This window comes from Ascaphus truei, unplaced genomic scaffold (assembly GCF_040206685.1).
Source record: "Ascaphus truei isolate aAscTru1 unplaced genomic scaffold, aAscTru1.hap1 HAP1_SCAFFOLD_3115, whole genome shotgun sequence".
In the NCBI taxonomy this organism is placed as follows: Eukaryota; Metazoa; Chordata; class Amphibia; order Anura; family Ascaphidae; genus Ascaphus; species Ascaphus truei.
In genome coordinates, this window is record NW_027456088.1 from 1,395 (window position 1) to 25,063 (window position 23,669).

Below are 23,669 nucleotides of genomic sequence, written 5' to 3' on the forward strand. Positions count from 1 at the left end.
TCCCCAATACGAAATAGGTGTAACCAGCCGAGCCCACTGCCTTTATTAATGCGCTGATTACCCCCAGGTTTCGCCACACTCCCCCCCCACACAATGTCTCCCCCCCACACAATGTCTCCCCCCCACACAATGTCTCCCCCCCACACAATTTCTCCCCCCCACAATGTCTCCCCCCCACACACAATGTCTCCCCCCCACACACAATGTCTCCCCCCCACACACAATGTCTCCCCCCCACACACAATGTCTCCCCCCCGCACAATGTCTCCCCCCCACACAATGTCTACCCCCCGCACACAATGTCTACCCCCCGCACACAATGTCTCCCCCCACACACAATGTCTCCCCCCCACACACCATGTCTCCCCACACACACAATGTCTCCCCCCCACACACAATGTCTCCCCCCGCACAATGTCTCCCCCTCCCGCACAATGTCTCCCCCCACACAATGTCTCCCCCCCCCACACAATCTCCCCCCCACACAATGTCTATCCCCCCCGTACTGTCTCTTCCCCTCACACAATGTCTCCCCCCCCATACTGTCTCTCCCCCCTCACACAATGTCTTCCCCCCACACAATGGGATACAGAATGGGGGTACGTGGGATACAGAATGGGGGTACGGGTGGGACGACTTCTCCCACGTCTGACTTTGTTCTCTCTCTTCACAGCCTAACCATCTCTCCGGATGAGGAGAAGAGGTAACACTGTGCTCCAACCCCACCCCTCTCCCCCCCGGTTGGGTGGGTTGCCGTGTTGTGGTTGGGGGGGTGAAGTGGGTTACGGTTGGGTGGGTTGCCGTGTTGTGGTTAGGGGGGAGGTGTGAAGTGGGTTACTGTTGGGTGGGTTGCAGTGTTGTGGTTGGGGGTGTGTGTGAAGTGGGTTGGGTGGGTTACGGTTGGGTGGGTTGCGGTTGGGGAGTGAAGTGGGTTACGGTTGGGTGGGTTGCCGTGTTGTGGTTGGGGGGGGGGTGTGAAGTGGGTTGGGTGGGTTACGGTTGGGTGGGTTGCCGTGTTGTGGTTGGGGGGGTTGTGAAGTGGGTTGGGTGGGTTACGGTTGGGTGGGTTGCCGTGTTGTGGTTGGGGGGGGTGAAGTGGGTTACGGTTGGGCAGGGTTGCTGTGCTGTGGTTGGGGGGAGGGGGAGTGTGAAGTGGGTTACGGTTGGGTGGGTTGCCGTGTTGTGGTTGGGGGGGGGGGTGAAGTGGGTGTTACGGTTGGGTGGGTTGCTGTTTTGTGGTTGGGGGGTGAAGTGGGTGTTATGGTTGGATGGGTTGCCGTCGGCTGGGCGAGTTGCAGTTGGGTGGTGTGCCGTGGGTTGCTGTGGTTTGCCGTGGGTGCGTGTCTCCCCCAGCAGTGCCCTCTGTCCCTCTCTTGGCAGTGCCACCATATTCTGTGCCATTGTCACCTACATGAAGCACCTCGGGGTGCGGACGAAGGCCGCGGACAGCAAGAAATCCAAGAGCATCTTCTTCAGGAAAAAGGTGAGGAGCGATGCTCTGCTGGAGTGCCCCCCTCGCCCCCCGGCTTAGCGATGCTCTGCATGTCTCTGACTCCCCCCACCCTGAAGCGATGCTCTGCGGGTCTCTCCCCTCAACCGAGCGAAGCTCTACATGTCTCTGCCCTCCCCCCCCCCCCCGGAGCGATGCTCTGCGGGTCTCTCCCCTCCCCCCGGAGCGATGCTCTGCTGGAGTGCCCCCCTCCCCCCCGGCTTAGCGATGCTCTGCATGTCTCTGACTCCCCCCACCCCGGAGCGATGCTCTGCGGGTCTCTCCCCCTAGCGATGCTCTGCGTGTCTCTGCCTTCCCCCCCCCCCCCCCGGAGCTATGCTCTGCGGGTCTCTGCCCCCCCCCCGAGCGATGCTCTGCGGGTCTTTGCCCTCCCCCGGGGCAATACTCTGCGTGTCTCTGCCCTCCCTGTCACGATAGACACACTTAACACATTTATATTTTGTGGATCCCAATTGAGCAGAACAATTTGAGCAAAATAAACTGAGATTTATTCCCTTGATAGGCAAACACACGACAACTGCAGAATACACTTAATAATTACACTTACTGGTATAGGAACAGGGGATAATGTCCAGAAAGGTGCAAAGCACCAGAAGATTGTCATTTAAAATGTAGTCCTTTTGCAAGGGCACAAATTGCCAGCCCAATCCTTCTGTGAATGTGCAAAGTCTTTTCTGGTCCGTTGGGGTTAATCAGATAACCCCAGCCATCACAGTGTCCTAACGCAGAGTTTTGTCCTTGGTTCCGATGTAATAAGACTCTCTGTGTTCCAGGAATGTGCTGCTGCTCTTCTCCACTATGAGAAGCGTGTTGGAAATCCGCTCACATGGTAGAATGAAAAACGAAAGAAATGGGGATAGCCTGGGTGGGATGTATATAGGGTTTGGAAGCCTATCGCCAACATACCCACCCAATCCCCCTCGTGGGAAAGTAATCATTCCCCAATCACCTACTTGGCCACAGTTTGGAGAGTTGGCACTAGGGATTTCCTGTTCACACAGGGCATGTGCGACAATGCCACCTTGGCTACTTAGCATAGGTGCACTCCCCTCTTTACCTGGCCCCTCTCAGGCTGGAAGGGGGGACTCAGGAGGTGAGCTAGCACAAATGGTCAACAGGATTTCCTATTTAGCATCCATCTGGCCAATTCACACCCACTGGACTCTGGGTCTTTTGATATGCAACTTCCAGAGAGACTTACAGGTGTGGGCCCAGCCTGTTACCTTTGAAGCTTGCATAGGCAAGTGACCCCGCTCATAGGTGTCAAAACATTTGGTTCTTGTGTGCATTTTAATGACAGGAGAAAAAAACCTCATCCTGCTTGTCCCTTAAAACCTGCAGCAAAAATACACTTCATGGATCATAACTGGTCCCCTTATTTCACTATTATATTTTTCATATGTGTGTGCTTGGGATGTACTATACTGCAAGCTCATACAATCCTGCAAAATGGGTTCAACAAGGGACAGAGGGAAAAATAAGACATGTACAGTGCATGACAAATTAACCCCTTCATCCCCAATACGAAATAGGGGTAACCAGCCGAGCACACTGCCTTTATTAATGCGCTAATTACCCCCATTTTCTTCACACTCCCCCCCCCCCCCCCCCCGAGCAATGCTCTGCGGGTCTCAGTCACGTTCTCCCCCCTCAGGTCACCGCCAAGAAACCGGACGAGCCACTGAGAACCAAGAAACCGTTCAGCATCCTCGATCCGACTCGCTGGAACCGCAGCGACTCGCACTGTGAGATATACAGCTATCTGTCACTGAGACGCACGCGGCTATCTGTCACTGAGACACGCACGGCTATCTGTCACTGAGACGCGCGCGGCTATCTGTCACTGAGACGCGCGCGGCTATCTGTCACTGAGACGCGCGGCTATCTGTCACTGAGACGCGCGCGGCTATCTGTCACTGAGACGCGTGCGGCTATCTGTCACTGAGACGCGCGCGGCTATCTGTCACTGAGACGCACGCGGCTATCTGTCACTGAGACGCGCGCGGCTATCTGTCACTGAGACGCGCGCGGCTATCTGTCACTGAGACACGCGGCTATCTGTCACTGAGACACGCGGCTATCTGTCACAGACACGCGGCTATCTGTCACTGAGACACGGGCTATCTCTTAGCAGTCTCACTGCTCACTGACTCGAAGAAATGGCGGTACGTGGCTATCCCTCTCTGTGAGATGCGTGGCCTCCCCCCCTCGATAGGGATAGACACATGGATGGTGGCCTCCTCGTGGCTTGTCCCTGTGAGATGCGTGGCCTCCCCCCACCCACCCGCGGTGTAGGGATAGACACGTGGATGGTGGCCTCCTCATGGCTTGTCTCTGTGAGATGCGTGGCCGCCCCCCACCCACCCTTGGTGTAGGGATAGACACGTGGATGGTGGCCTGCTCGTGGCTTATCTTCACGCCCTGTTTTGTTCTCCCCTCCGCTCCTCCCATTTCTTTCACAGATGTTGAGAACAGACCGTCAAAGTTTGACCCGGAAGGTACCTTCCCAATCACTAATCCCCCTACCACGTCATCATCCACTGACTCACGTCTCAGCCCACAGCATGATGGGATGTACTATATATCACCGGGGGGGACCTTCCCAATCACTAATTCCCCTACCACGTCATCATCCACTGACCCACGTCTCAGCCCACAGCATGATGGGATGTACTATATATCACCGGGGGGGACCTTCCCAATCACTAATCCCCCTACCACGTCATCATCCACTGACCCACGTCTCAGCTCACAGCATGATGGGATGTACTATAGCCCACCGGGGGGGGACCTTCCCAATCACTAATCCCCCTACCACGTCATCATCCACTGACCCACGTCTCAGCCCACAGCATGATGGGATGTACTATAGCCCACCGGGGGGACCTTCCCAATCACTAATCCCCCTACCACGCCATCATCCACTGACCCACGTCTCAGCCCACAGCATGATGGGATGTACTATATATCACCGGGGGGGACCTTCCCAATCACTAATCCCCCTACCACGTCATCATCCACTGACCCACGTCTCAGCCCACAGCATGATGGGATGTACTATATCCCACCGGGGGGACCTTCCCAATCACTAATCCCCCTACCACGTCATCATCCACTGATCCACGTCTCAGCCCACAGCATGATGGGATGTACTATATTCCACGAGGGGGACCTTCCCAATCACTAATCCCCCTACCACGCCATCATCCACTGACCCACGTCTCAGCCCACAGCATGATGGGATGTACTATATCCCACGAGGGGGACCTTCCCAATCACTAATCCTCCTACCACATCATCATCCACTGGCCCACGTCTCAGCCCACAGCATGATGGGATGTACTATATCCCACCGGGGGGGGGGACCTTCCCAATCACTAATCCCCCCTACCACGTGATCATCCACTGACCCACGTCTCAGCCCACAGCATGATGGGATGTACTATAGCCCACCGGGGGGACCTTCCCAATCACTAATCCCCCTACCACGCCATCATCCACTGACCCACGTCTCAGCCCACAGCATGATGGGATGTACTATATATCACCGGGGGGGACCTTCCCAATCACTAATCCCCCTACCACGCCATCATCCACTGGCCCACGTCTCAGCCCACAGCATGATGGGATGTACTATATCCCACGAGGGGGACCTTCCCAATCACTAATCCTCCTACCACGTCATCATCCACTGGCCCACGTCTCAGCCCACAGCATGATGGGATGTACTATAGCCCACCGGGGGGGACCTTCCCAATCACTAATCCCCCTACCACGTCATCATCCACTGACCCACGTCTCAGCCCACAGCATGATGGGATGTACTATATCCCACCGGGGGGGGGACCTTCCCAATCACTAATCCCCCCTACCACGTGATCATCCACTGACCCACGTCTCAGCCCACAGCATGATGGGATGTACTATAGCCCACCGGGGGGGACCTTCCCAATCACTAATCCCCCTACCACGTCATCATCCACTGACCCACGTCTCAGCCCACAGCATGATGGGATGTACTATATCCCACCGGGGGGGGGGGGGACCTTCCCAATCACTAATCCCCCCTACCACGTGATCATCCACTGACCCACGTCTCAGCCCCCAGCATGATGGGATGTACTATAGCCCACCGGGGGGGACCTTTCCAATCACTAATCCCCCTACCACGTCATCATCCACTGACCCACGTCTCAGCCCACAGCATGATGGGATGTACTATATCCCACCGGGGGGGACCTTCCCAATCACTAATCCTCCTACCACGTCATCATCCACGGATCCACGTCTCAGCCCACAGCATGATGGAATGTACTATATCCCACCGGGGGGGACCTTCCCAATCACTAATCCTCCTACCACGTCATCATCCACGGACCCACGTCTCAGCCCACAGCATGATGGAATGTACTATATCCCACCGGGGGGGGGACCTTCCCAATCACTAATCCCCCTACCACGTGATCATCCACTGACCCACGTCTCAGCCCACAGCATGATGGGATGTACTATATCCCACGAGGGGGACCTTCCCAATCACTAATCCCCCCTACCACGTCATCATCCACTGACCCACGTCTCAGCCCACAGCATGATGGGATGTACTATATCCCACGAGGGGGACCTTCCCAATCACTAATCCTCCTACCACGTCATCATCCACTGGCCCACGTCTCAGCCCACAGCATGATGGGATGTACTATATCCCACCGGGGGGGACCTTCCCAATCACTAATCCCCCTACCACGTCATCATCCACTGACCCACGTCTCAGCCCACAGCATGATGGGATGTACTATATCCCACCGGAGGGGACCTTCCCAATCACTAATCCCCCTACCACGTCATCATCCACTGATCCACGTCTCAGCCCACAGCATGATGGGATGTACTATAGCCCACCGGAGGGGACCTTCCCAATCACTAATCCCCCTACCACGTCATCATCCACTGATCCACGTCTCAGCCCACAGCATGATGGGATGTACTATATCCCACCGGGGGGGACCTTCCCAATCACTAATCCCCCTACCACGTCATCATCCACTGACCCACGTCTCAGCCCACAGCATGATGGGATGTACTATATCCCACCGGAGGGGACCTTCCCAATCACTAATCCCCCTACCACGTCATCATCCACTGATCCACGTCTCAGCCCACAGCATGATGGGATGTACTATAGCCCACCGGAGGGGACCTTCCCAATCACTAATCCCCCTACCACGCCATCATCCACTGATCCACGTCTCAGCCCACAGCATGATGGGATGTACTATATCCCACCGGAGGGGACCTTCCCAATCACTAATCCCCCTACCACGTCATCATCCACTGATCCACGTCTCAGCCCACAGCATGATGGGATGTACTATAGCCCACCGGGGGGGACCTTCCCAATCACTAATCCCCCTACCACGTCATTATCCACTGGCCCACGTCTCAGCCCACAGCATGATGGGATGTACTATATCCCACCGGGGGGGACCTTCCCAATCACTAATCCCCCTACCACGTCATCATCCACTGATCCACGTCTCAGCCCACAGCATGATGGGATGCACTATAGACCACCGGAGGGGACATGGCACGTGGGCCGCCTGGAACCTTGTTACTAATTCCCTTAACCCCTTCACTGTTAATGTGACCGGCCTCTCTGTGCGAACCTCTCTGGCAGCCAAGAGGTTAAAGCCCCAGTCCCACCAAACAGCCCACGTCGTGTTTCTAGGTAATACCCTCTAATACCCATGTAGCCGAAAATCCCCCAGAATGCAACATCGACCCTACCCCAGCAATTCCCAACAGGGGTCTTTGAGGCGCCTCTAAGGGGGTCCAGGCAGTACAGCGGGGTCCTGGGCCTAGTGTGCGGTGTATCGCTGCCACGTACCGCAGGGGCTTCCAGAGCCGCTGCCCACAATGCTTTGCATCTACAGGGGCAAGGCATTGTGGGACGTGACTTTGGAAGCTCCCGCAGGGAGTGACAGTGATACCCCCCCCCCCATGCTGCCTGCACACACTGAAGGGCAGTTTGGGGGATTATTAAGCGTGTCCCCCTCCCACGAGCTCAGGACTCTATCCAGCCTGGGATTGGATGAGTCGGCGATAAGATTTATTAGTTGGGGGTTGGGAACGAATCTTTTCCAGCCGGGGGAACAGTGTGACAGTAACCTCCGCCCTACACCATGTACGTGGTACATACACCGCCACGCTGCGCTTGTCACGGGCTCACTGAGGGATCGAACCTATAAGGGGTGCGACTCCCAAGGGAGATCCCATCCTAGGCGTGGGGCTGAGTTTTAGCACAAGCCCAGTAAAACAAGAACCAAAACGTGGCTTCACGGACGTGGCTCTCTGATATGGTTTCCGTGGGACTGAGCCTTTCTGGTCACGTGATCCTGTTCCCATGAGCCTCCTCTCCCGGTACTGCGCGGGAGGGGGGGGGGGGGGTTCTCACAGAGTTACAACCGCTCTCTAATCACCTCTGTAACATACTAACAACTCACGTGTGTGTCCCGTGTTACATGGAGCTGGCGGTGCGCAGAGCACACGCTACAATCATCCTGAGCTCACGGGGGGGGGCAGGGCAGGACAGGGACAATCAGGACAGGGACAATCAGGACAGGACAGGGACAATCAGGACAGGACAGGGAGCTCAGACAGACAGCAGCACCCCAGCTAAGAATTACTAGATGCAGGAGAGGGAGGGGCTTACTTACTGTCAGGATCTGAATGGCTGTATTGATGCACGGTGGGAGGGGCTTACTTATTGTCAGGATCTGAATGGCTGTATTGATGCACGGTGGGAGGGGCTTACTTACTGTCAGGATCTGAATGGCTGTATTGATGCACAGTGGGAGGGGCTTACTTACTGTCAGGATCTGAATGGCTGTATTGATGCACGGTGGGAGGGGCTTACTTACTGTCAGGATCTGAATGGCTGTATTGTTGCACGGTGGGAGGGGCTTACTTACTGTCAGGATCTGAATGGCTGTATTGATGCACGGTGGGAGGGGCTTACTGTCAGGATCTGAATGGCTGTATTGATGCACGGTGGGAGGGGCTTACTTACTGTCAGGATCTGAATGGCTGTATTGATTCACGGTGGGAGGGGCTTACTTACTGTCAGGATCTGAATGGCTGTATTGATGCACAGTGGGAGGGGCTTACTTACTGTCAGGATCTGAATGGCTGTATTGATGCACGGTGGGAGGGGCTTACTGTCAGGATCTGAATGGCTGTATTGATTCACGGTGGGAGGGGCTTACTTACTGTCAGGATCTGAATGGCTGTATTGATGCACGGTGGGAGGGGCTTAGAATTGATGCACAGTGGGAGGGGCTGAGTTACTGTCAGTATCTGATTGGCCGTATTGATGCACAGTGAGAGGGGCTTAGGTATACACAGGATCTGTTTGGCTGTATTGATGCACAGTGGGAGGGCTTAGTTACTGTCCCGATCTGATTGGCTGTTGTCAAATACAGCACCCAGCTAGCACGTGACCTGCATACGGGGCAAGGGTTAATATTGACACTCACAAGCTGCCCCACTCTTCACTTTTGCAAAGGTCCCTCAAATGAGTTATATCTCTCAATCCGTCCCAAAATACCACCGCCACGAACAGCACACACGTGGGCGCGTGACTTAGATCTGCAACCAGGGTTACTACACACGGCTACTCTAGCAACTCACCTTTCTCCTCCGCAAGGTACCAGTGAGTTAATATTTACCCCTCCTCAATTGCAAATCACATCTATCCACTGCCACCACCTGAATATTTGCGAGGGCCCCAGGTCCCTGTGTATTATAGAAAACACTATGCACTTTAACACACAAGAATCAGTTGTAGCAAAATGTGTCCGAAAACGGAAATACTCTCCCCAGAGCGTGCATCAGTTCATTCAGAGCCCAAAGCATTGCTTAATATACAGTGGTGTGAATAAGACACTACACCCTCTTTGAATTCTATGGTTTTACATATCAGGACATAATAACAACCATCTGTTCCTTAGCAGGTCTAAAAATTAGGTAAATACAACCTCAGATGCACAGCAACACATGACATATTACACTGTGTCAGGATTTATTAAACAAAAACAAAGCCAAAATGGAGAAGCTGTGTGTGAAAAATATGAACACCCTTACTGCTTCTATAGGAATTAAGATGCTAAGTAGCAGACATGTGCTGCTAATCAAATGCCATTCATTAATTGATCATTAGCAAGTGTGACCACCTCTATAAAAGCCGAAGTTTTAGCAGTTTGCTGGTCTGGAGCATTCAGGTGTGTGTTAACAATGCCAAGGAGGAAAGGCATCAGCAATGATCTTAGAGAAGCAATTGTTGCTGCCCATCAATCTGGGAAGGGTTATAAGGCAATTTCCAAACAATTTAAAGTGCATCATTCTACAGTGAGAAAGATTATTCAAAAGTGGAAAACATTCAAAGTGGCCAATCTTCCCAGGAGTGGACGTCCCAACAAATTCACCCCAAGGTTAGACCGTGCAATGCTCAGAGAAATTACAAAAAACCCAAGAGTTACATCTCAGACTGTACAGGCCTCAGTTAGCATGTTAAATGTTAAAGTTCATGACAGTACAATTAGAAAAAGACTGAACAGGTATGGTTTGTTTGGAGGGTTGCCAGGAGAAAGCCTCTTCCCTCTAAAAGCAGCTTGGCTTAGGTTTGCAAAGTTGCATCTGAACAAACCACAAGACTTCTGGAACAATGTCCTTTGGACAGACGAGACCAAAGTGGAGATGTTTGGCCATAATGCAGAGCGCCACGTTTGGCGAAAACCAAAACACAGCATATCACCACAAACACCTCATACCAACTGTCAAGCACGTGGTGGAGGGGTGATGATTTGGGCTTGTTTTGCAGCCACAAGACCTGGGAACCTTGCAGTCATTGAGTCGACCATAAACTCCTCTATATACCAAAGTATTCTAGAGTCAAATGTGAGGCCATCTGTCCGACAGCTACAGTAAAGCTTGCCCGAAATTGGGTCATGCAACAGGACAATGATCCCAAGCACACCAGCAAATCTACAACAGAATGGCTGAAAAAGAAAAGAATCAAGGTGTTGCAATGGCCCAGTCAAAGTCTAGACCTCAAGCCGATTGAAATGCTGTGGCTGGACCTTAAGAGAGCTGTGCATAAACAAATGCCCACAAACCTCAATGAACTGAAGCAACGTTGTAAAGAAGAGTGGGCCAAAATTCCTCCACAACGATGTGAGCGACTGATAAAGTCATACAGAAAATTATTACTTCAAGTTATTGCTGCTAAAGGTGGTTCTACAAGCTATTGAATCATAAGGTGTACTTAGTTTTTCACACACATCTCCGTTTTGGCTTTATTTTTGTTAAATAAATCATGACGCGGTGTAATATGTCATGCACACACACACACACACACACACACACACACACACACACACACACACACACACACACACACACACACACACACACACACACACACACACACACACACACACACACACACACACACACACACACACACACACTAATATGTCATGTGTTGTTGTTCATCTGAGGTTGTATTTAGCCAATTTTAAGACCTGCTAGGAACAGATGATTGTTATTATGTCCTGATATGTAAAACCATAGAATTCAAAGAGGGTGTACTTACTTTCTCACATAACTGTATATAAAAATAAAGTGCTTAGGTTACCGAAAAAAGGATTACAAAAAACATAGTTACAATTAAATGCAGAACAGCGGCTTAAAATAGAAAGGATAAAACAAAAGAAAACGCTATACATCACCCTATGATATCCGTTTCCTAACACAGTGGTGACTGGTAAGGTGTGTAATACAGTGCGTGCGTGCGTGCGTGCGCGCGTCAATTACAATTGGCTGTTAGCCAGATGTTTCTATACTAGGGACGCATGCACGGCCGTGAACGGTGGCGCGGCAGACCAGGGAAATTACAATAAAATCACATCCTAACGCTGTGACATCAGTCACGCCCCCTAACCGCTCGCGTCACCGTTTGCAGCCTACCAACTAAACGTGCACGCGCAACACCGGGCACACGCCAGCGCGCGCACTAGCGCCTACTATATACTGTAACACGCCTAAGAGACAATGAGATATCCCGTATCTGGTCCCAGATACACCTCTGTAGACATCTAATTTTCATAATCCTGGTTCAGACTTTAAGTACAATTTTTTCCCCATTGAACACAACCTAAACCCGGCCCCTTGTCGTAAATCAACAGTGAGATCGACGGTTTTATGACAGGTTAAAAAAATGTCCTTTCAAAGATATTTACCTAAAGCCTGCAATATCTAAATGTACTTATAACTTCCCTTAACTAACACTTACACACGTGAGTCACATCACTACATGCGGGCACTCCTGGCGTACACAACGAGACTAAATATGAACATCTTAATCCTAAATTTAAGAGACAAATTAATATCTGTCTCTTAGTACCTGCTAGCATAGAAAGGAAGAGAAATCCGGCGCCACAGCCTGTGACAAAATCCAAGGCACTTCCGGGTTGTAGAATAACTTTATTGCAGCTTCACAAACACAACAGGCTACACCACAGTCTCCCCCTCCCCCTTAGTTACACCCAGGATCTGATTGGCTGCATTGATGCACAGTGGGAGGGGAGTAGTCACAGCCAGGATCTGATTGGCTGCATTGATGCACAGTGGGAGGGGAGTAGTCACAGCCAGGATCTGATTGGCTGTATTGATGCACAGTGGGAGGGGCTTAGTTACACTCAGGATCTGATTGGCTGTATGGATGCACAGTGGGAGGGGAGTAGTCACAGCCAGGATCTGATTGGCCGTATTGATGCACAGTGGGAGGGGCGTAGTCACACCCAGGATCTGATTGGTTCAGTAGTTGAGGCGAGCTCTGTGATTGGAGGGCCCCCCTCTGTCCCCCCAGCAGCGGAGAAGCCGTCAGTGCCAGAGAGGAGGGTCAGTCACGGGCAGAGAACCTTCGACCGAAGCGACAGCAGCACAGCCAAACCCAAGGGCAGCAGCGGAGGGGCCGGCGAGGGGCCGGAGGCGGGGGTCTCTGTGACCATACACGCTCCTCCCAGCGACCCCAGTGACCCAGGTCAGTACCGGGACACTTACCCCGTGCATAACCAGTCCCGCTACACACTGCCAACGAAGAGTTAATAACCAGGGAACTCACATCACACCTCCCAGTAGCACTGCTGCTATACACAGGGACCCCTCTATAGAAGAGGGGGAGATAGCTAAGATCTGAGCCCAGGCACCTCTCTATAAGAGAGGAACAGGTGAGCTCTGAGCCCAGACACCTCTGTATAAGGGGGTGGGAGACGGGAGTTCGCTGAGCTGCAGTAACCACTCTTTCCACTGGAGCAGTGGCTGATGGGACGGCGTCTCCGGAAGTCTCTGATCACATGTCCAGAGGATCCCCAGCCATGGAGCTGTGCCCAGCGGAGCACCCGCAGGAGGAGAGTGTGGAGAACGAGAGGTCAGCGAAATGCGGGTGGGATCCTTAAACACCCCACTGCCAGCTACCTGCAGTGACCCTTCGGCCCCCACACGCGGTCACTTCCTCTGTCGGGAGCAGGGTCTGGCAGTGAGCTGGTTACACACATCTGTCCATCTGGGATGGGCGTCAGTGTCCGTAGCTTCTGCGCCTTCCCTGTCTGTTATCCGCTGACTCGTCTAGTCTGCCCCCCAGCTCGCTCTGCACAGTCTCGTCTGCCCCCCAGCTCGCTCTGCACAGTCTCGTCTGCCACCAGCACGCTCTGCACAGTTGTCTGCCCCCCAGCTCGCTCTGCACAGTCTCGTCTGCCCCCCAGCGTGCTCTGCAGTCTCGTCCGCCCCCCAGCGCGCTCTGCACAGTCTAGTCTGCCCCCCAGCGCGCTCTGCAGTCTCGTCTGCCCCCCAGCGCGCTCTGCACAGTCTAGTCTGCCCCCAAGCGCGCTCTGCACAGTCTCGTCTGCCCCCAGCGTGCTCTGCACAGTCTCGTCTGCCCCCCAACGCGCTCTGCACAGTTTCGTCTGCCCCCCAACGCTCTCTGCACAGTTTTGTCTGCCCCCAACGCGCTCTGCACAGTCTCGTCTTCCCCTCTTTCTCCCCTCCTCTCTCTCTCTCCCCTCCTCTCTCCCCTCTCTCTCTCTCCTCCCCCTCTCTCTCCTCCCTCTCTCTCCTCTCTCTCCCTCCCCTCTCTCCCTCCCCTCTCTCCCCCCTTCCCTTGTCCTGTACCCCTGTATTGCCCGTGTGTTGCCGCTCTCTTCCCCTGCAGCGTGTCCCTCCTGTGTCTCCGCACGTGGGCGCCGGTACGTGGTACGTTGGCTCTCGTGTTGCCCTGTCTGCGCTGGCAGCAGCGGGTGCTTGTGTATAATGCTGCTGGCATGGTGTGTCTCCCTGTCACCCTGCGGTCACAGGGCGCCCTCGGGTGACCCGCACGGCCAGCACAGTGTCCTGGGACATTTCTCTGTGCGGTTTCTGCAGACACACAGAGAGAAAGTGATTATTACTTTGGGAAGTATTTAATACCCCTGCAGTCCCCGCGGTATTACTCCGGGTATTCCCCCGGCGCCTCTGAGGCCTGAGCATTATATATTGTATTATGGTCCTAACTCCTGTAATATGCGGGGCCTGTAACCTCCCGCAGTGCCTGGGGAGCGAGGCGCTTTGCAATGTGTTGCTGACCTGGCTGTCACTGTAAGAGTTAATAACACACAAGTAAACCTTCGGAATCTGACACCCTTGTCTGCAGAGCTTGCAATCCACGCGGAAAGTTGTGCTTGTGGAATAATTAACCCCTCGTGCTCTGTTTGCAGACGGAAGAAAAGGTCAGTGCATGTGTCTGTGCCCCAGGGGAGGTGTCTGTGTAATGAGCCCGGCTAAGTATTACCCTCGCCCCAAGCTCCTTCTTACCCCCTCCGCCCTGGTCCGTACCCCCCCTCTCCCCCAGGTTCTTAAGCGCACTTGGGTCTTTACCCCTCCCCCCCCCACAGGTCCTTGCCCGTTACCCCCTGCAAACCCAAACCTCTCTCCCAGTGACACACATCCACCCCCCACCACGCACCCTGACACCCTTGTGCACCCTGACCCCCCCCCCTGTGCACCCTTACCCCCCATGAACCCTTACCCCCCTGTGCACCCTGACACCCCCGTGCACCCTGACCCCCCTGTGCACCCTGACACCCCCGTGCACCCTGCCCCCCCCGTGCACCCTGAACCCCCCCCGTGCACCCTGAACCCCCCCCGTGCAACCTGACCCCCCATGCACCCTGACCCCCCCGTGCACCCTGACCCCCCCGTGCACCCTGAACCCCCCCGTGCACCCTGACCCCCCCGTGCACCCTGACCCACCCCCCGTGCACCCTGACCCCCCCATGCACCCTGACCCCCCCGTGCACCCTGCCCCCCCCGTGCACCCTGAACCCCCCCCGTGCACCCTGAACCCCCCCCGTGCAACCTGACCCCCCATGCACCCTGACCCCCCCGTGCACCCTGACCCCCCCGTGCACCCTGAACCCCCCCGTGCACCCTGACCCCCCCGTGCACCCTGACCCCCCCCCGTGCACCCTGACCCCCCCCGTGCACCCTGACCCCCCCGTGCACTCTGACCCCCCCGTGCACCCTGACCACCCCCCGTGCACCCTGACCACCCCCCGTGCACCCTGACACCCCCGTGCACCCTGACTCTTCCCCGCCCACGCACCCTGACTCTTCCCCGCCCGCGCACCCTGACTCTTCCCCGCCCGCGCACCCTGACTCTTCCCCCCCGCGCACCCTGACTCTTCCCCCCCGCGCACCCTGACTCTTCCCCCCCGCGCAACCTGACTCTTCCCCCCGCGCACCCTGACTCTTCCCCCCCGCGCACCCTGACTCTTCCCCCCCGCGCACCCTGACTCTTCCCCCCCGCGCACCCTGACTCTTACCCCCCGCGCACCCTGACTCTTCCCCCCCGCGCACCCTGACTCTTCCCCCCCCGCGCACCTTGACTCCTCCCCCCGCGCACCTTGACTCCCCCCCGCGCACCTTGACTCTTCCCCCCGCGCACCCTGACTCTTCCCCCCCGCGCACCCTGACTCTTCCCCCCCACGCACCCTGACTCTTCCCCCGCGCACCCTGACTCTTCCCCCGCGCACCCTGACTCTTCCCCCGCGCACCCTGACTCTTCCCCCGCGCACCCTGACTCTTCCCCCGCGCACCCTGACTCTTCCCCCGCGCACCCTGACTCTTCCCCCGCGCACCCTGACTCTTCCCCCGCGCACCCTGACTCTTCCCCCGCGCACCCTGACTCTTCCCCCGCGCACCCTGACTCTTCCCCCGCGCACCCTGACTCTTCCCCCGCGCACCCTGACTCTTCCCCCGCGCACCCTGACTCTTCCCCCGCGCACCCTGACTCTTCCCCCGCGCACCCTGACTCTTCCCCCGCGCACCCTGACTCTTCCCCCGCGCACCCTGACTCTTCCCCCGCGCACCCTGACTCTTCCCCCGCGCACCCTGACTCTTCCCCCGCGCACCCTGACTCTTCCCCCGCGCACCCTGACTCTTCCCCCGCGCACCCTGACTCTTCCCCCGCGCACCCTGACTCTTCCCCCGCGCACCCTGACTCTTCCCCCGCGCACCCTGACTCTTCCCCCGCGCACCCTGACTCTTCCCCCGCGCACCCTGACTCTTCCCCCGCGCACCCTGACTCTTCCCCCGCGCACCCTGACTCTTCCCCCGCGCACTCTGACTCCTCCCCCCCGCGCACTCTGACTCCTCCCCCCCGCGCACTCTGACTCTTCTCCCCCGCGCACCCTGACTCCTCCCCCCCGCGCACCCTGACTCCTCCCCCCGCGCACCCTGACTCTTCCCCCGTGCACCCTGACTCCCCCCCCGCGCACCCTGACTCCTCCCCCCCGCGCACCTTGACTCTCCCCCCCTGCGCACCCTGACTCCCCCCCCGCGCACCCTGACTCCCCCCCCGTGCACCCTGACTCTTCCCCCCGTGCACCCTGACTCTTCCCCCCCTGCGCACTCTGACTCCTCCCCCCCGCGCACCCTGACTCTTCTCCCCCGCGCACCCTGACTCCTCCCCCCCGCGCACCCTGACTCCTCCCCCCCGCGCACCCTGACTCTTCCCCCGCGCACCCTGACCCCCCCCCCCCGCGCACCCTGACTCCTCCCCCCCGCGCACCTTGACTCTCCCCCCCTGCGCACCCTGACTCCCCCCCCGCGCACCCTGACTCCCCCCCCGCGCACCCTGACTCCCCCCCCCGTGCACCCTGACTCTTCCCCCCGTGCACCCTGACTCTTCCCCCCCTGCGCACCCTGACTCTTCCCCCCCGCGCACCCTGACTCTTCCCCCCCCGCGCACCCTGACTCTTCCCTCCCCCCGTGCACCCTGACTCTTTCCCTCCGCGCACCCTGACTCTTTCCCCCCCCCCCGCGCACCCTGACTCTTCCCCCCCCACGCACCCTGACTCTTCCCCCCCACGCACCTTGACTCTCCCCCCCTGCGCACCCTGACTCCCCCCCTGCGCACCCTGACTCCCCCCCGCGCACCCTGACTCTTCCCCCCCGCGCACCCTGACTCTTCCCCCCCGCGCACCCTGACTCTTCCCCCCCCACACGCACCCTGACTCTTCCCCCCCCACACGCACCCTGACTCTTCCCCCCCACGCACCCTGACTCTTCCCCCCTGCGCACCCTGACTCTTCCCCCCTGCGCACCCTGACTCTTCCCCTGCGCACCCTGACTCTTCCCCTGCGCACCCTGACTCTTCCCCTGCGCACCCTGACTCTTCCCCCGCGCACCCTGACTCTTCCCCCCCCCCGCGCACCCTGACCCCCCCCCCCCGTGCACCCTGACCCCCTCCCCCCCCCGTGCACCCTGACCCCCCCCGCGCACCCTGACCTGGGAGAATAGGCTTTCCGAGTGTTCCCGAGATTTCCGGCTCCTGGTTCTCACTGAGGTCCGAGTTTGGCCGCAGTAATACGGGATCTCCGCCTGACGGTGGTCACTGGTTATTTACCTCTGTAATGTGAGAGTACTGATTGGTACTTGCTGTGTTTGGGGGTATATGAGGAGTCCTTTAGTGGGCAGGTAACCCATAGAGGGCGGCACAGGCCCGCCATACCCCTCAGCACCGTGTCCCTCCCCCCTCCCCCCATCTCGCGTGTCCCTCCCCCCGTCTTGCGTGTCCCTCCCCCCTCCCCCTGTCTCGCGTGTCCCTCCCTCCGTCTCGCGTGTCCCTCCCCCTGTCTCGCGTGTCCCTCCCCCCGTCTCGCGTGTGCCTCCCCTGTCCCGCGTGTTTCTCCCCCCTCCCCGTCTTGCGTGTTTCTCCCTCCTCCCCCGTCTTGCGTATTTCTCTCCCCTCCCCCGTTTCGCGTGTTTCTCCCCCGTCTCGCGTGTTTTTCCCATCCCCCCGTATCGCTTCTCCCCCGTCTCCCCCTCCCCCTGTCTCGCATGTCCCCCGCTTCTGAATTTCTCTCTGTATGTTATTTCCAATTCCATCCCCCCCTGCACTCTGTTGTGTGGCCCCCTCACTATTTTCTAGCTTCTCTTTATCCCCCCCCTTCTTTGTCTGGTGTATGCCGGCCCTCCCTGTCTCTCCTCCCCCCCCCCCCCATTTTTTCTCCACTCTCAACCTCATCACCACTCTCCCTCCCCCATTTTATCTCATGCACTCCATCTCTCCCTGTCCCCCCCTTCACTCCCCTCCCTGTCCCCCCTTCACTCCTCTCCCTCTCGCATGCCGTCCCTCACAATCCCGCCCCCCCTCCCCTCTCTTTCTCCTCTTTCGGTGGCGGTGACCTCTCCCCCCCCCCCCTGCTGGCCGGCGCCCCCGAACAGGCCCTCGGGTAAGCTGGGCCGCTCGGAGAGCCTGCGGGTTTACGAGCGCAAGCGATCCCAGCGCGGCTCCGCCAAAGCCAAGCAGACGCGTTCCCGCAGCGACGTGGATCTGGACGCGGCGGCGCGAGCCAACGACCTGCAGCGGACCGCGGGTCAGCCCGGGCTCCGCTCCGGCAGCCTCATGTAGGTCGGGGACCGAGGGATGACGACTATGGGCCACGTGCGCTAAGTGGTGCTAAGGCGTCCAGTGAATGAGCTGGAAGGTGTGTGGCGGCTTAGCACCACTTAGTACACCCGGCCATACATGTGAGACGCATGAAGTCTTATCCACTGAGATCACAATGAGGAGAGGGGCGGGGGGAGGCAGTGTGTGCTGGGGGGCTGGGGGGGAGGCAGTGTGTGCTGGGGGGCTGGGGGGGAGGCAGTGTGTGCTGGGGGGGAGGCAGTGTGTGCTGGGGGGGCGGGGGGAGAGGCAGTGTGTGCTGGGGGGGAGGCAGTGTGTGCTGGGGGGGCGGGGGGAGAGGCAGTGTGTGCTGGGGGGGGCGGGGGAGAGCAGTGTGTGCTGGGGGGGAGGCAGTGTGTGCTGGGGGGGAGGCAGTGTGTGCTGGGGGGGCGGGGGGAGGCAGTGTGTGCTGGGGGGTTGTGGGGAGAGGCAGTGTGTGTTGGGGGGAGAGGCAGTGTGTGCTTGGGGGGGAGGCAGTGTGTGTTGGGGGGAGAGGCAGTGTGTGCTTGGGGGGGAGGCAGTGTGTGCTTGGTGGGGAGGCAGTGTGTGTTGGGGGGAGAGGCAGTGTGTGCTTGGGGGGTGAGGCAGTGTGTGCTGGAGGGGGAGGCAGTGTGTGCTGGGGGGGGAGGCAGTGTGTGCTGGGGGGGAGGCAGTGTGTGCTGGGGGGGGAGGCAGTGTGAGGTGTGTGCCCGGAGGGGAGGCAGTGTTTAGGTGTGTGCCTGGGAGGGAAGCAGTGTGAGGTGTGTGCCTGGGGGGGAAGCAGTGTGAGGTGTGTGCCTTGGGGGGGAGGCAGTGTGAGGTGTGTGCCTGGGGGAAGGGGGGGCAGTGTGAGGTTTGTGTTGGGGGGGAGACGGTGTGTGCTGGTGGGGGAGGCAGTGTGGTGTGTGCTGGTGGGGGAGGCAGTGTGGTGTGTGCTGGGGGTGAGGTAGGCTGTATGTGATGTGTGTTGGGGGGGAAGATGGTGTGTGCTGGTGGGGGAGGCAGTGTGGTGTGTGCTGGGGGTGAGGTAGGCAGTATGAGATGTGTGTTGGGGGGGAGACGGTGTGTGCTGGTGGGGGAGGCAGTGTGGTGTGTGCTGGGGGGGAGGTAGGCAGTATGAGATGTGTGTTGGGGGGGAGACGGTGTGTGCGGATGGGGGAGGCAGTGTGAGGTGTGCTGGGGGGGAGGTAGGCAGTATGGGATGCGTGTTGGGGGGGAGACGGTGTGTGTGGATGGGGGAGGCAGTGTGAGGTGTGCTGGGGGGAGGTAGGCAGTATGGGATGCGTGTTGGGGGTGTGTGTGCTGGTGGGGGAGGCAGTGTGGTGTGTGATGGGGGGAGGTAGGCAGTATGAGATGTGTGTTGGGGGGGAGATGGTGTGTGCTGGTGGGGGAGGCAGTGTGATGTGTGCTGATGGGGGAGGCAGTGTGGTGTGTGCTAGGGGGTGGCAGGCAGTATGAGATGCGTGTTGAGGGGGAGACGGTGTGTGCTGGGGGTGGCAGTATGAGATGTGTGTTGGGGGGGGAGACGGTGTGTGCTGGGGGTGGCAGTATGAGATGTGTGTTGGGGGGGAGACGGTGTGTGCTGGTGGAGGAGGCAGTGGTGTGTGCTGGGGGGAGGTAGGCAGTATGAGATGTGTGTTGGGGGTGTGTGTGCTGGTGGGGGAGGCAGTGTGGTGTGTGCTGGTGGGGGAGGCAGTGTGGTGTGTGCTGGGGGGGAGGTAGGCAATATGAGATGTGTGTTGGGGTGTGTGTGCTGGTGGGGGAGGCAGTGTGGTGTGTGCTGGGGGGGTGGCAGTATGAGATGTGTGTTGGGGGGAGACGGTGTGTGCTGGGGGGTGGCAGTATGAGATGTGTGTTGGGGGGGAGACGGTGTGTGCTGGGGGGAGGCAGTATGAGATGTGTGTTGGGGGTGTGTGTGCTGGTGGGGGAGGCAGTGTGGTGTGTGCTGGGGGGGAAGTAGGCAGTATGAGGTGTGTGCTGGTGGGGGAGGCAGTGTGGTGTGTGCTGGGGGGAGGCAGTATGAGATGTGTGTTGGGGGGGAGACGGTGTGTGCTGGGGGTGGCAGTATGAGATGTGTGTTGGGGGTGTGTGTGCTGGTGGGGGAGACAGTGTGGTGTGTGCTGGTGGGGGAGGCAGTGTGGTGTGTGCAGGGGGTGGAAGTATGAGATGTGTGTTGGGGGGGAGACGGTGTGTGCTGGGGGTGGCAGTATGAGATGTGTGTTGGGGGGGAGACGGTGTGTGCTGGGGGGGTGGCAGTATGAGATGTGTGTTGGGGGAGACGGTGTGTGCTGGGGGTGGCAGTATGAGATGTGTGTTGGGGGGGAGACGGTGTGTGCTGGGGGGAGGCAGTATGAGATGTGTGTTGGGGGGGAGACGGTGTGTGCTGGGGGTGGCAGTATGAGATGTGTGTTGGGGGGGAGACGGTGTGTGCTGGGGGTGGCAGTATGAGATGTGTGTTGGGGGTGTGTGCTGGTGGGGGAGGCAGTGTGGTGTGTGCTGGGGGGAGGCAGTATGAGATGTGTGTTGGGGGGGAGACGCTGTGTGCTGGGGGGGTGGCAGTATGAGATGTGTGTTGGGGGGGAGACGGTGTGTGCTGGGGGTGGCAGTATGAGATGTGTGTTGGGGGGGAGACGGTGTGTGCTGGGGGTGGCAGTATGAGATGTGTGTTGGGGGGAGACGGTGTGTGCTGGGGGTGGCAGTATGAGATGTGTGTTGGGGGGGAGACGGTGTGTGCTGGGGGTGGCAGTATGAGATGTGTGTTGGGGGGAGACGGTGTGTGCTGGGGGTGGCAGTATGAGATGTGTGTTGGGGGGAGACGGTGTGTGCTGGGGGTGGCAGTATGAGATGTGTGTTGGGGGGAGACGGTGTGTGCTGGGGGTGGCAGGCAGTGTGATATGTGTGTTGGGGGGGAGACGGTGTGTGCTGGGGGTGGCAGTATGAGATGTGTGTTGGGGGGGTGGCAGTATGAGATGTGTGTTGGGGGGGAGACGGTGTGTGCTGGGGGTGGCAGTATGAGATGTGTGTTGGGGGGGAGACGGTGTGTGCTGGGGGTGGCAGTATGAGATGTGTGTTGGGGGGGAGACGGTGTGTGCTGGGGGTGGCAGTATGAGATGTGTGTTGGGGGGGAGACGGTGTGTGCTGGGGGTGGCAGTATGAGATGTGTGTTGGGGGGGGAGACGGTGTGTGCTGGGGGTGGCAGGCAGTGTGATATGTGCTTTGACGTGACTGCCTCTTGCCCCCCGCAGCCCGGAGCCTGGGGGGAGTGCTGAGGCTCCGCCGTCCTTTCTGCTTCCCCAGTCTGAGGAGACTGAGCCGCGCGTTCCGGAGCCCGAGAGTGACCCCCCCAACTGGAGGGAACTCGTGTCCCCCGAAACACTCCTCGGGCTGAAGAAAAGCCAGATCAAGCGGCAGGAGGTTATCAACGGTAAGAGCGGTGGCGACCGAGGGGGGGATCCCCCATCTCTCCCCTCCCCCCTCTTGTTGTGGTCTCTGTCTCCACGTCTCCTGGTTTCCCCCATCCAGTGTCTGACTCAATGCCTGACCCCCCATGTCTCTTCCCCCCCCCATGTCTCTCCCCCCCATGTCTCTCCCCCCCATGTCTCTTCCCCCCCATGTCTCTTCCCCCCCATGTCTCTTCCCCCCATGTCTCTTCCCCCCATGTCTCTCCCCCCCATGTCTCTCCCCCCCATGTCTCTTCCCCCCCATGTCTCTTCCCCCCATGTCTCTTCCCCCCATGTCTCCACGTCTCCTGGTTTCCCCAATCCAGTGTCTGACTCAATGCCTGACCCCCCATGTCTCTCCCCCCCATGTCTCTCCGCCCCATGTCTCTTCCCCCCCATGTCTCTTCCCCCCCATGTCTCTCCCCCTCATGTCTCTCCTCCCATGTCTCTCCCCCCCATGTCTCTCCCCCCCATGTCTCTCCCCCCCATGTCTCTCCCCCCCATGTCTCTCCCCCCATGTCTCTTCCCCCATGTCTCTCCCCCCCATGTCTCTCCCCCCCATGTCTCTCCCCCCCATGTCTCTCCCCCCCATGTCTCTCCCCCCCATGTCTCTTCCCCCCCATGTCTCTCCCCCCCATGTCTCTCCCCCCCATGTCTCTTCCCCCCCATGTCTCTTCCCCCCCATGTCTCTCCCCCCCATGTCTCTCCCCCCCATGTCTCTCTCCCCCATGTCTCTCTCCCCCATGTCTCTCCCCCCCATGTCTCTCCCCCCATGTCTCTTCCCCCCCACCCCGTAGTCTCCCTAACCCTGTGCCTCCCCCTCCCCCGCAGAGCTCCTCTTCACAGAGCACGCCCACGTGCGGATGCTCCGCGTGTTACACGACGTCTTCTACCTTCCCATGCAGAGGGAGTGGATTCCCACCATGGAGCTGGAGAACATCTTCCCCAGCCTGGACGACCTCATTGAGGCCCATGGTGAGTCCCCCCAAATCCCCCCCCCAAATCCCCCACCCCTTCCCCAAACCCCCCCAGCCTGTGCCGTGCGGCTCCCTTAACGCCGGGCGTTACCTGTCGTTGCAGCCGTTTTCCTGGATGACTTGAAGCGTCTTCGCCAGGAGAATCACTCGGTGATCCAGGAGATCGGGAGCACGCTGCTAGCCCGGGTGAGGGGGGCGGGGACCCCTGGAATAGGGGCTGTATTGGGACTGGTATATGTTGGAGGTGTGTTTATCATTGTATCACTGCGTGCGTATCATTGCGCGCGTATCACTGCGCGCGTATCACAGCGTGCGTATCATAGCGTGCATATCATAGCGTGCGTGTCACTGCGTGCGTATCTTACCTCCCGGCTTGCACCTCCCCCTCTTGCTCGGCTACGGCGTCAAATGACGTAGAGGGGTCATGTGATGTCACATTGCCATGGCAACGTGACGTCACGTAACCTTGTGGCGTCATTTGTTACTATGGCGACACGTCACCGAACACAAGGTAGGAGAAGCTGCAGAGGCCTCGCACGGTCCCCCGGCATTTCATTTAAATGCCTTGGGGGGGAGCGCAGGACCTCTGTAGCTGCTGCACACCCCCCCTGGAAAATCTCTCCCCTCCCGTGGGTGCGCGCCCCCCACCTGCGCGCCCCCCACCTTGCGCACCCCTGGCGTAACTCCCTGTTGATGCACACAGAGTCCTTCTTGTCTTC

At 58.4% G+C, this 23,669-nt stretch overlaps 1 protein-coding gene across 1 annotated transcript; it reads left to right on the plus strand.

The window, feature by feature from the left end:
• Nucleotides 1-576: 576 nt before the first annotated feature.
• On the plus strand, nucleotides 577-23,194 carry LOC142483245 (rho guanine nucleotide exchange factor 1-like; the record flags this gene model as incomplete). Its single annotated transcript, XM_075583310.1, has 10 exons — nucleotides 577-703; nucleotides 1,381-1,483; nucleotides 3,165-3,255; nucleotides 3,973-4,008; nucleotides 12,438-12,611; nucleotides 12,887-12,998; nucleotides 18,332-18,514; nucleotides 21,779-21,957; nucleotides 22,805-22,948; nucleotides 23,054-23,194. Coding segments are annotated over exons 1-10 (1,285 nt in total), but the record flags the coding sequence as incomplete, so codon positions are not given.
• Nucleotides 23,195-23,669: the final 475 nt, after the last annotated feature.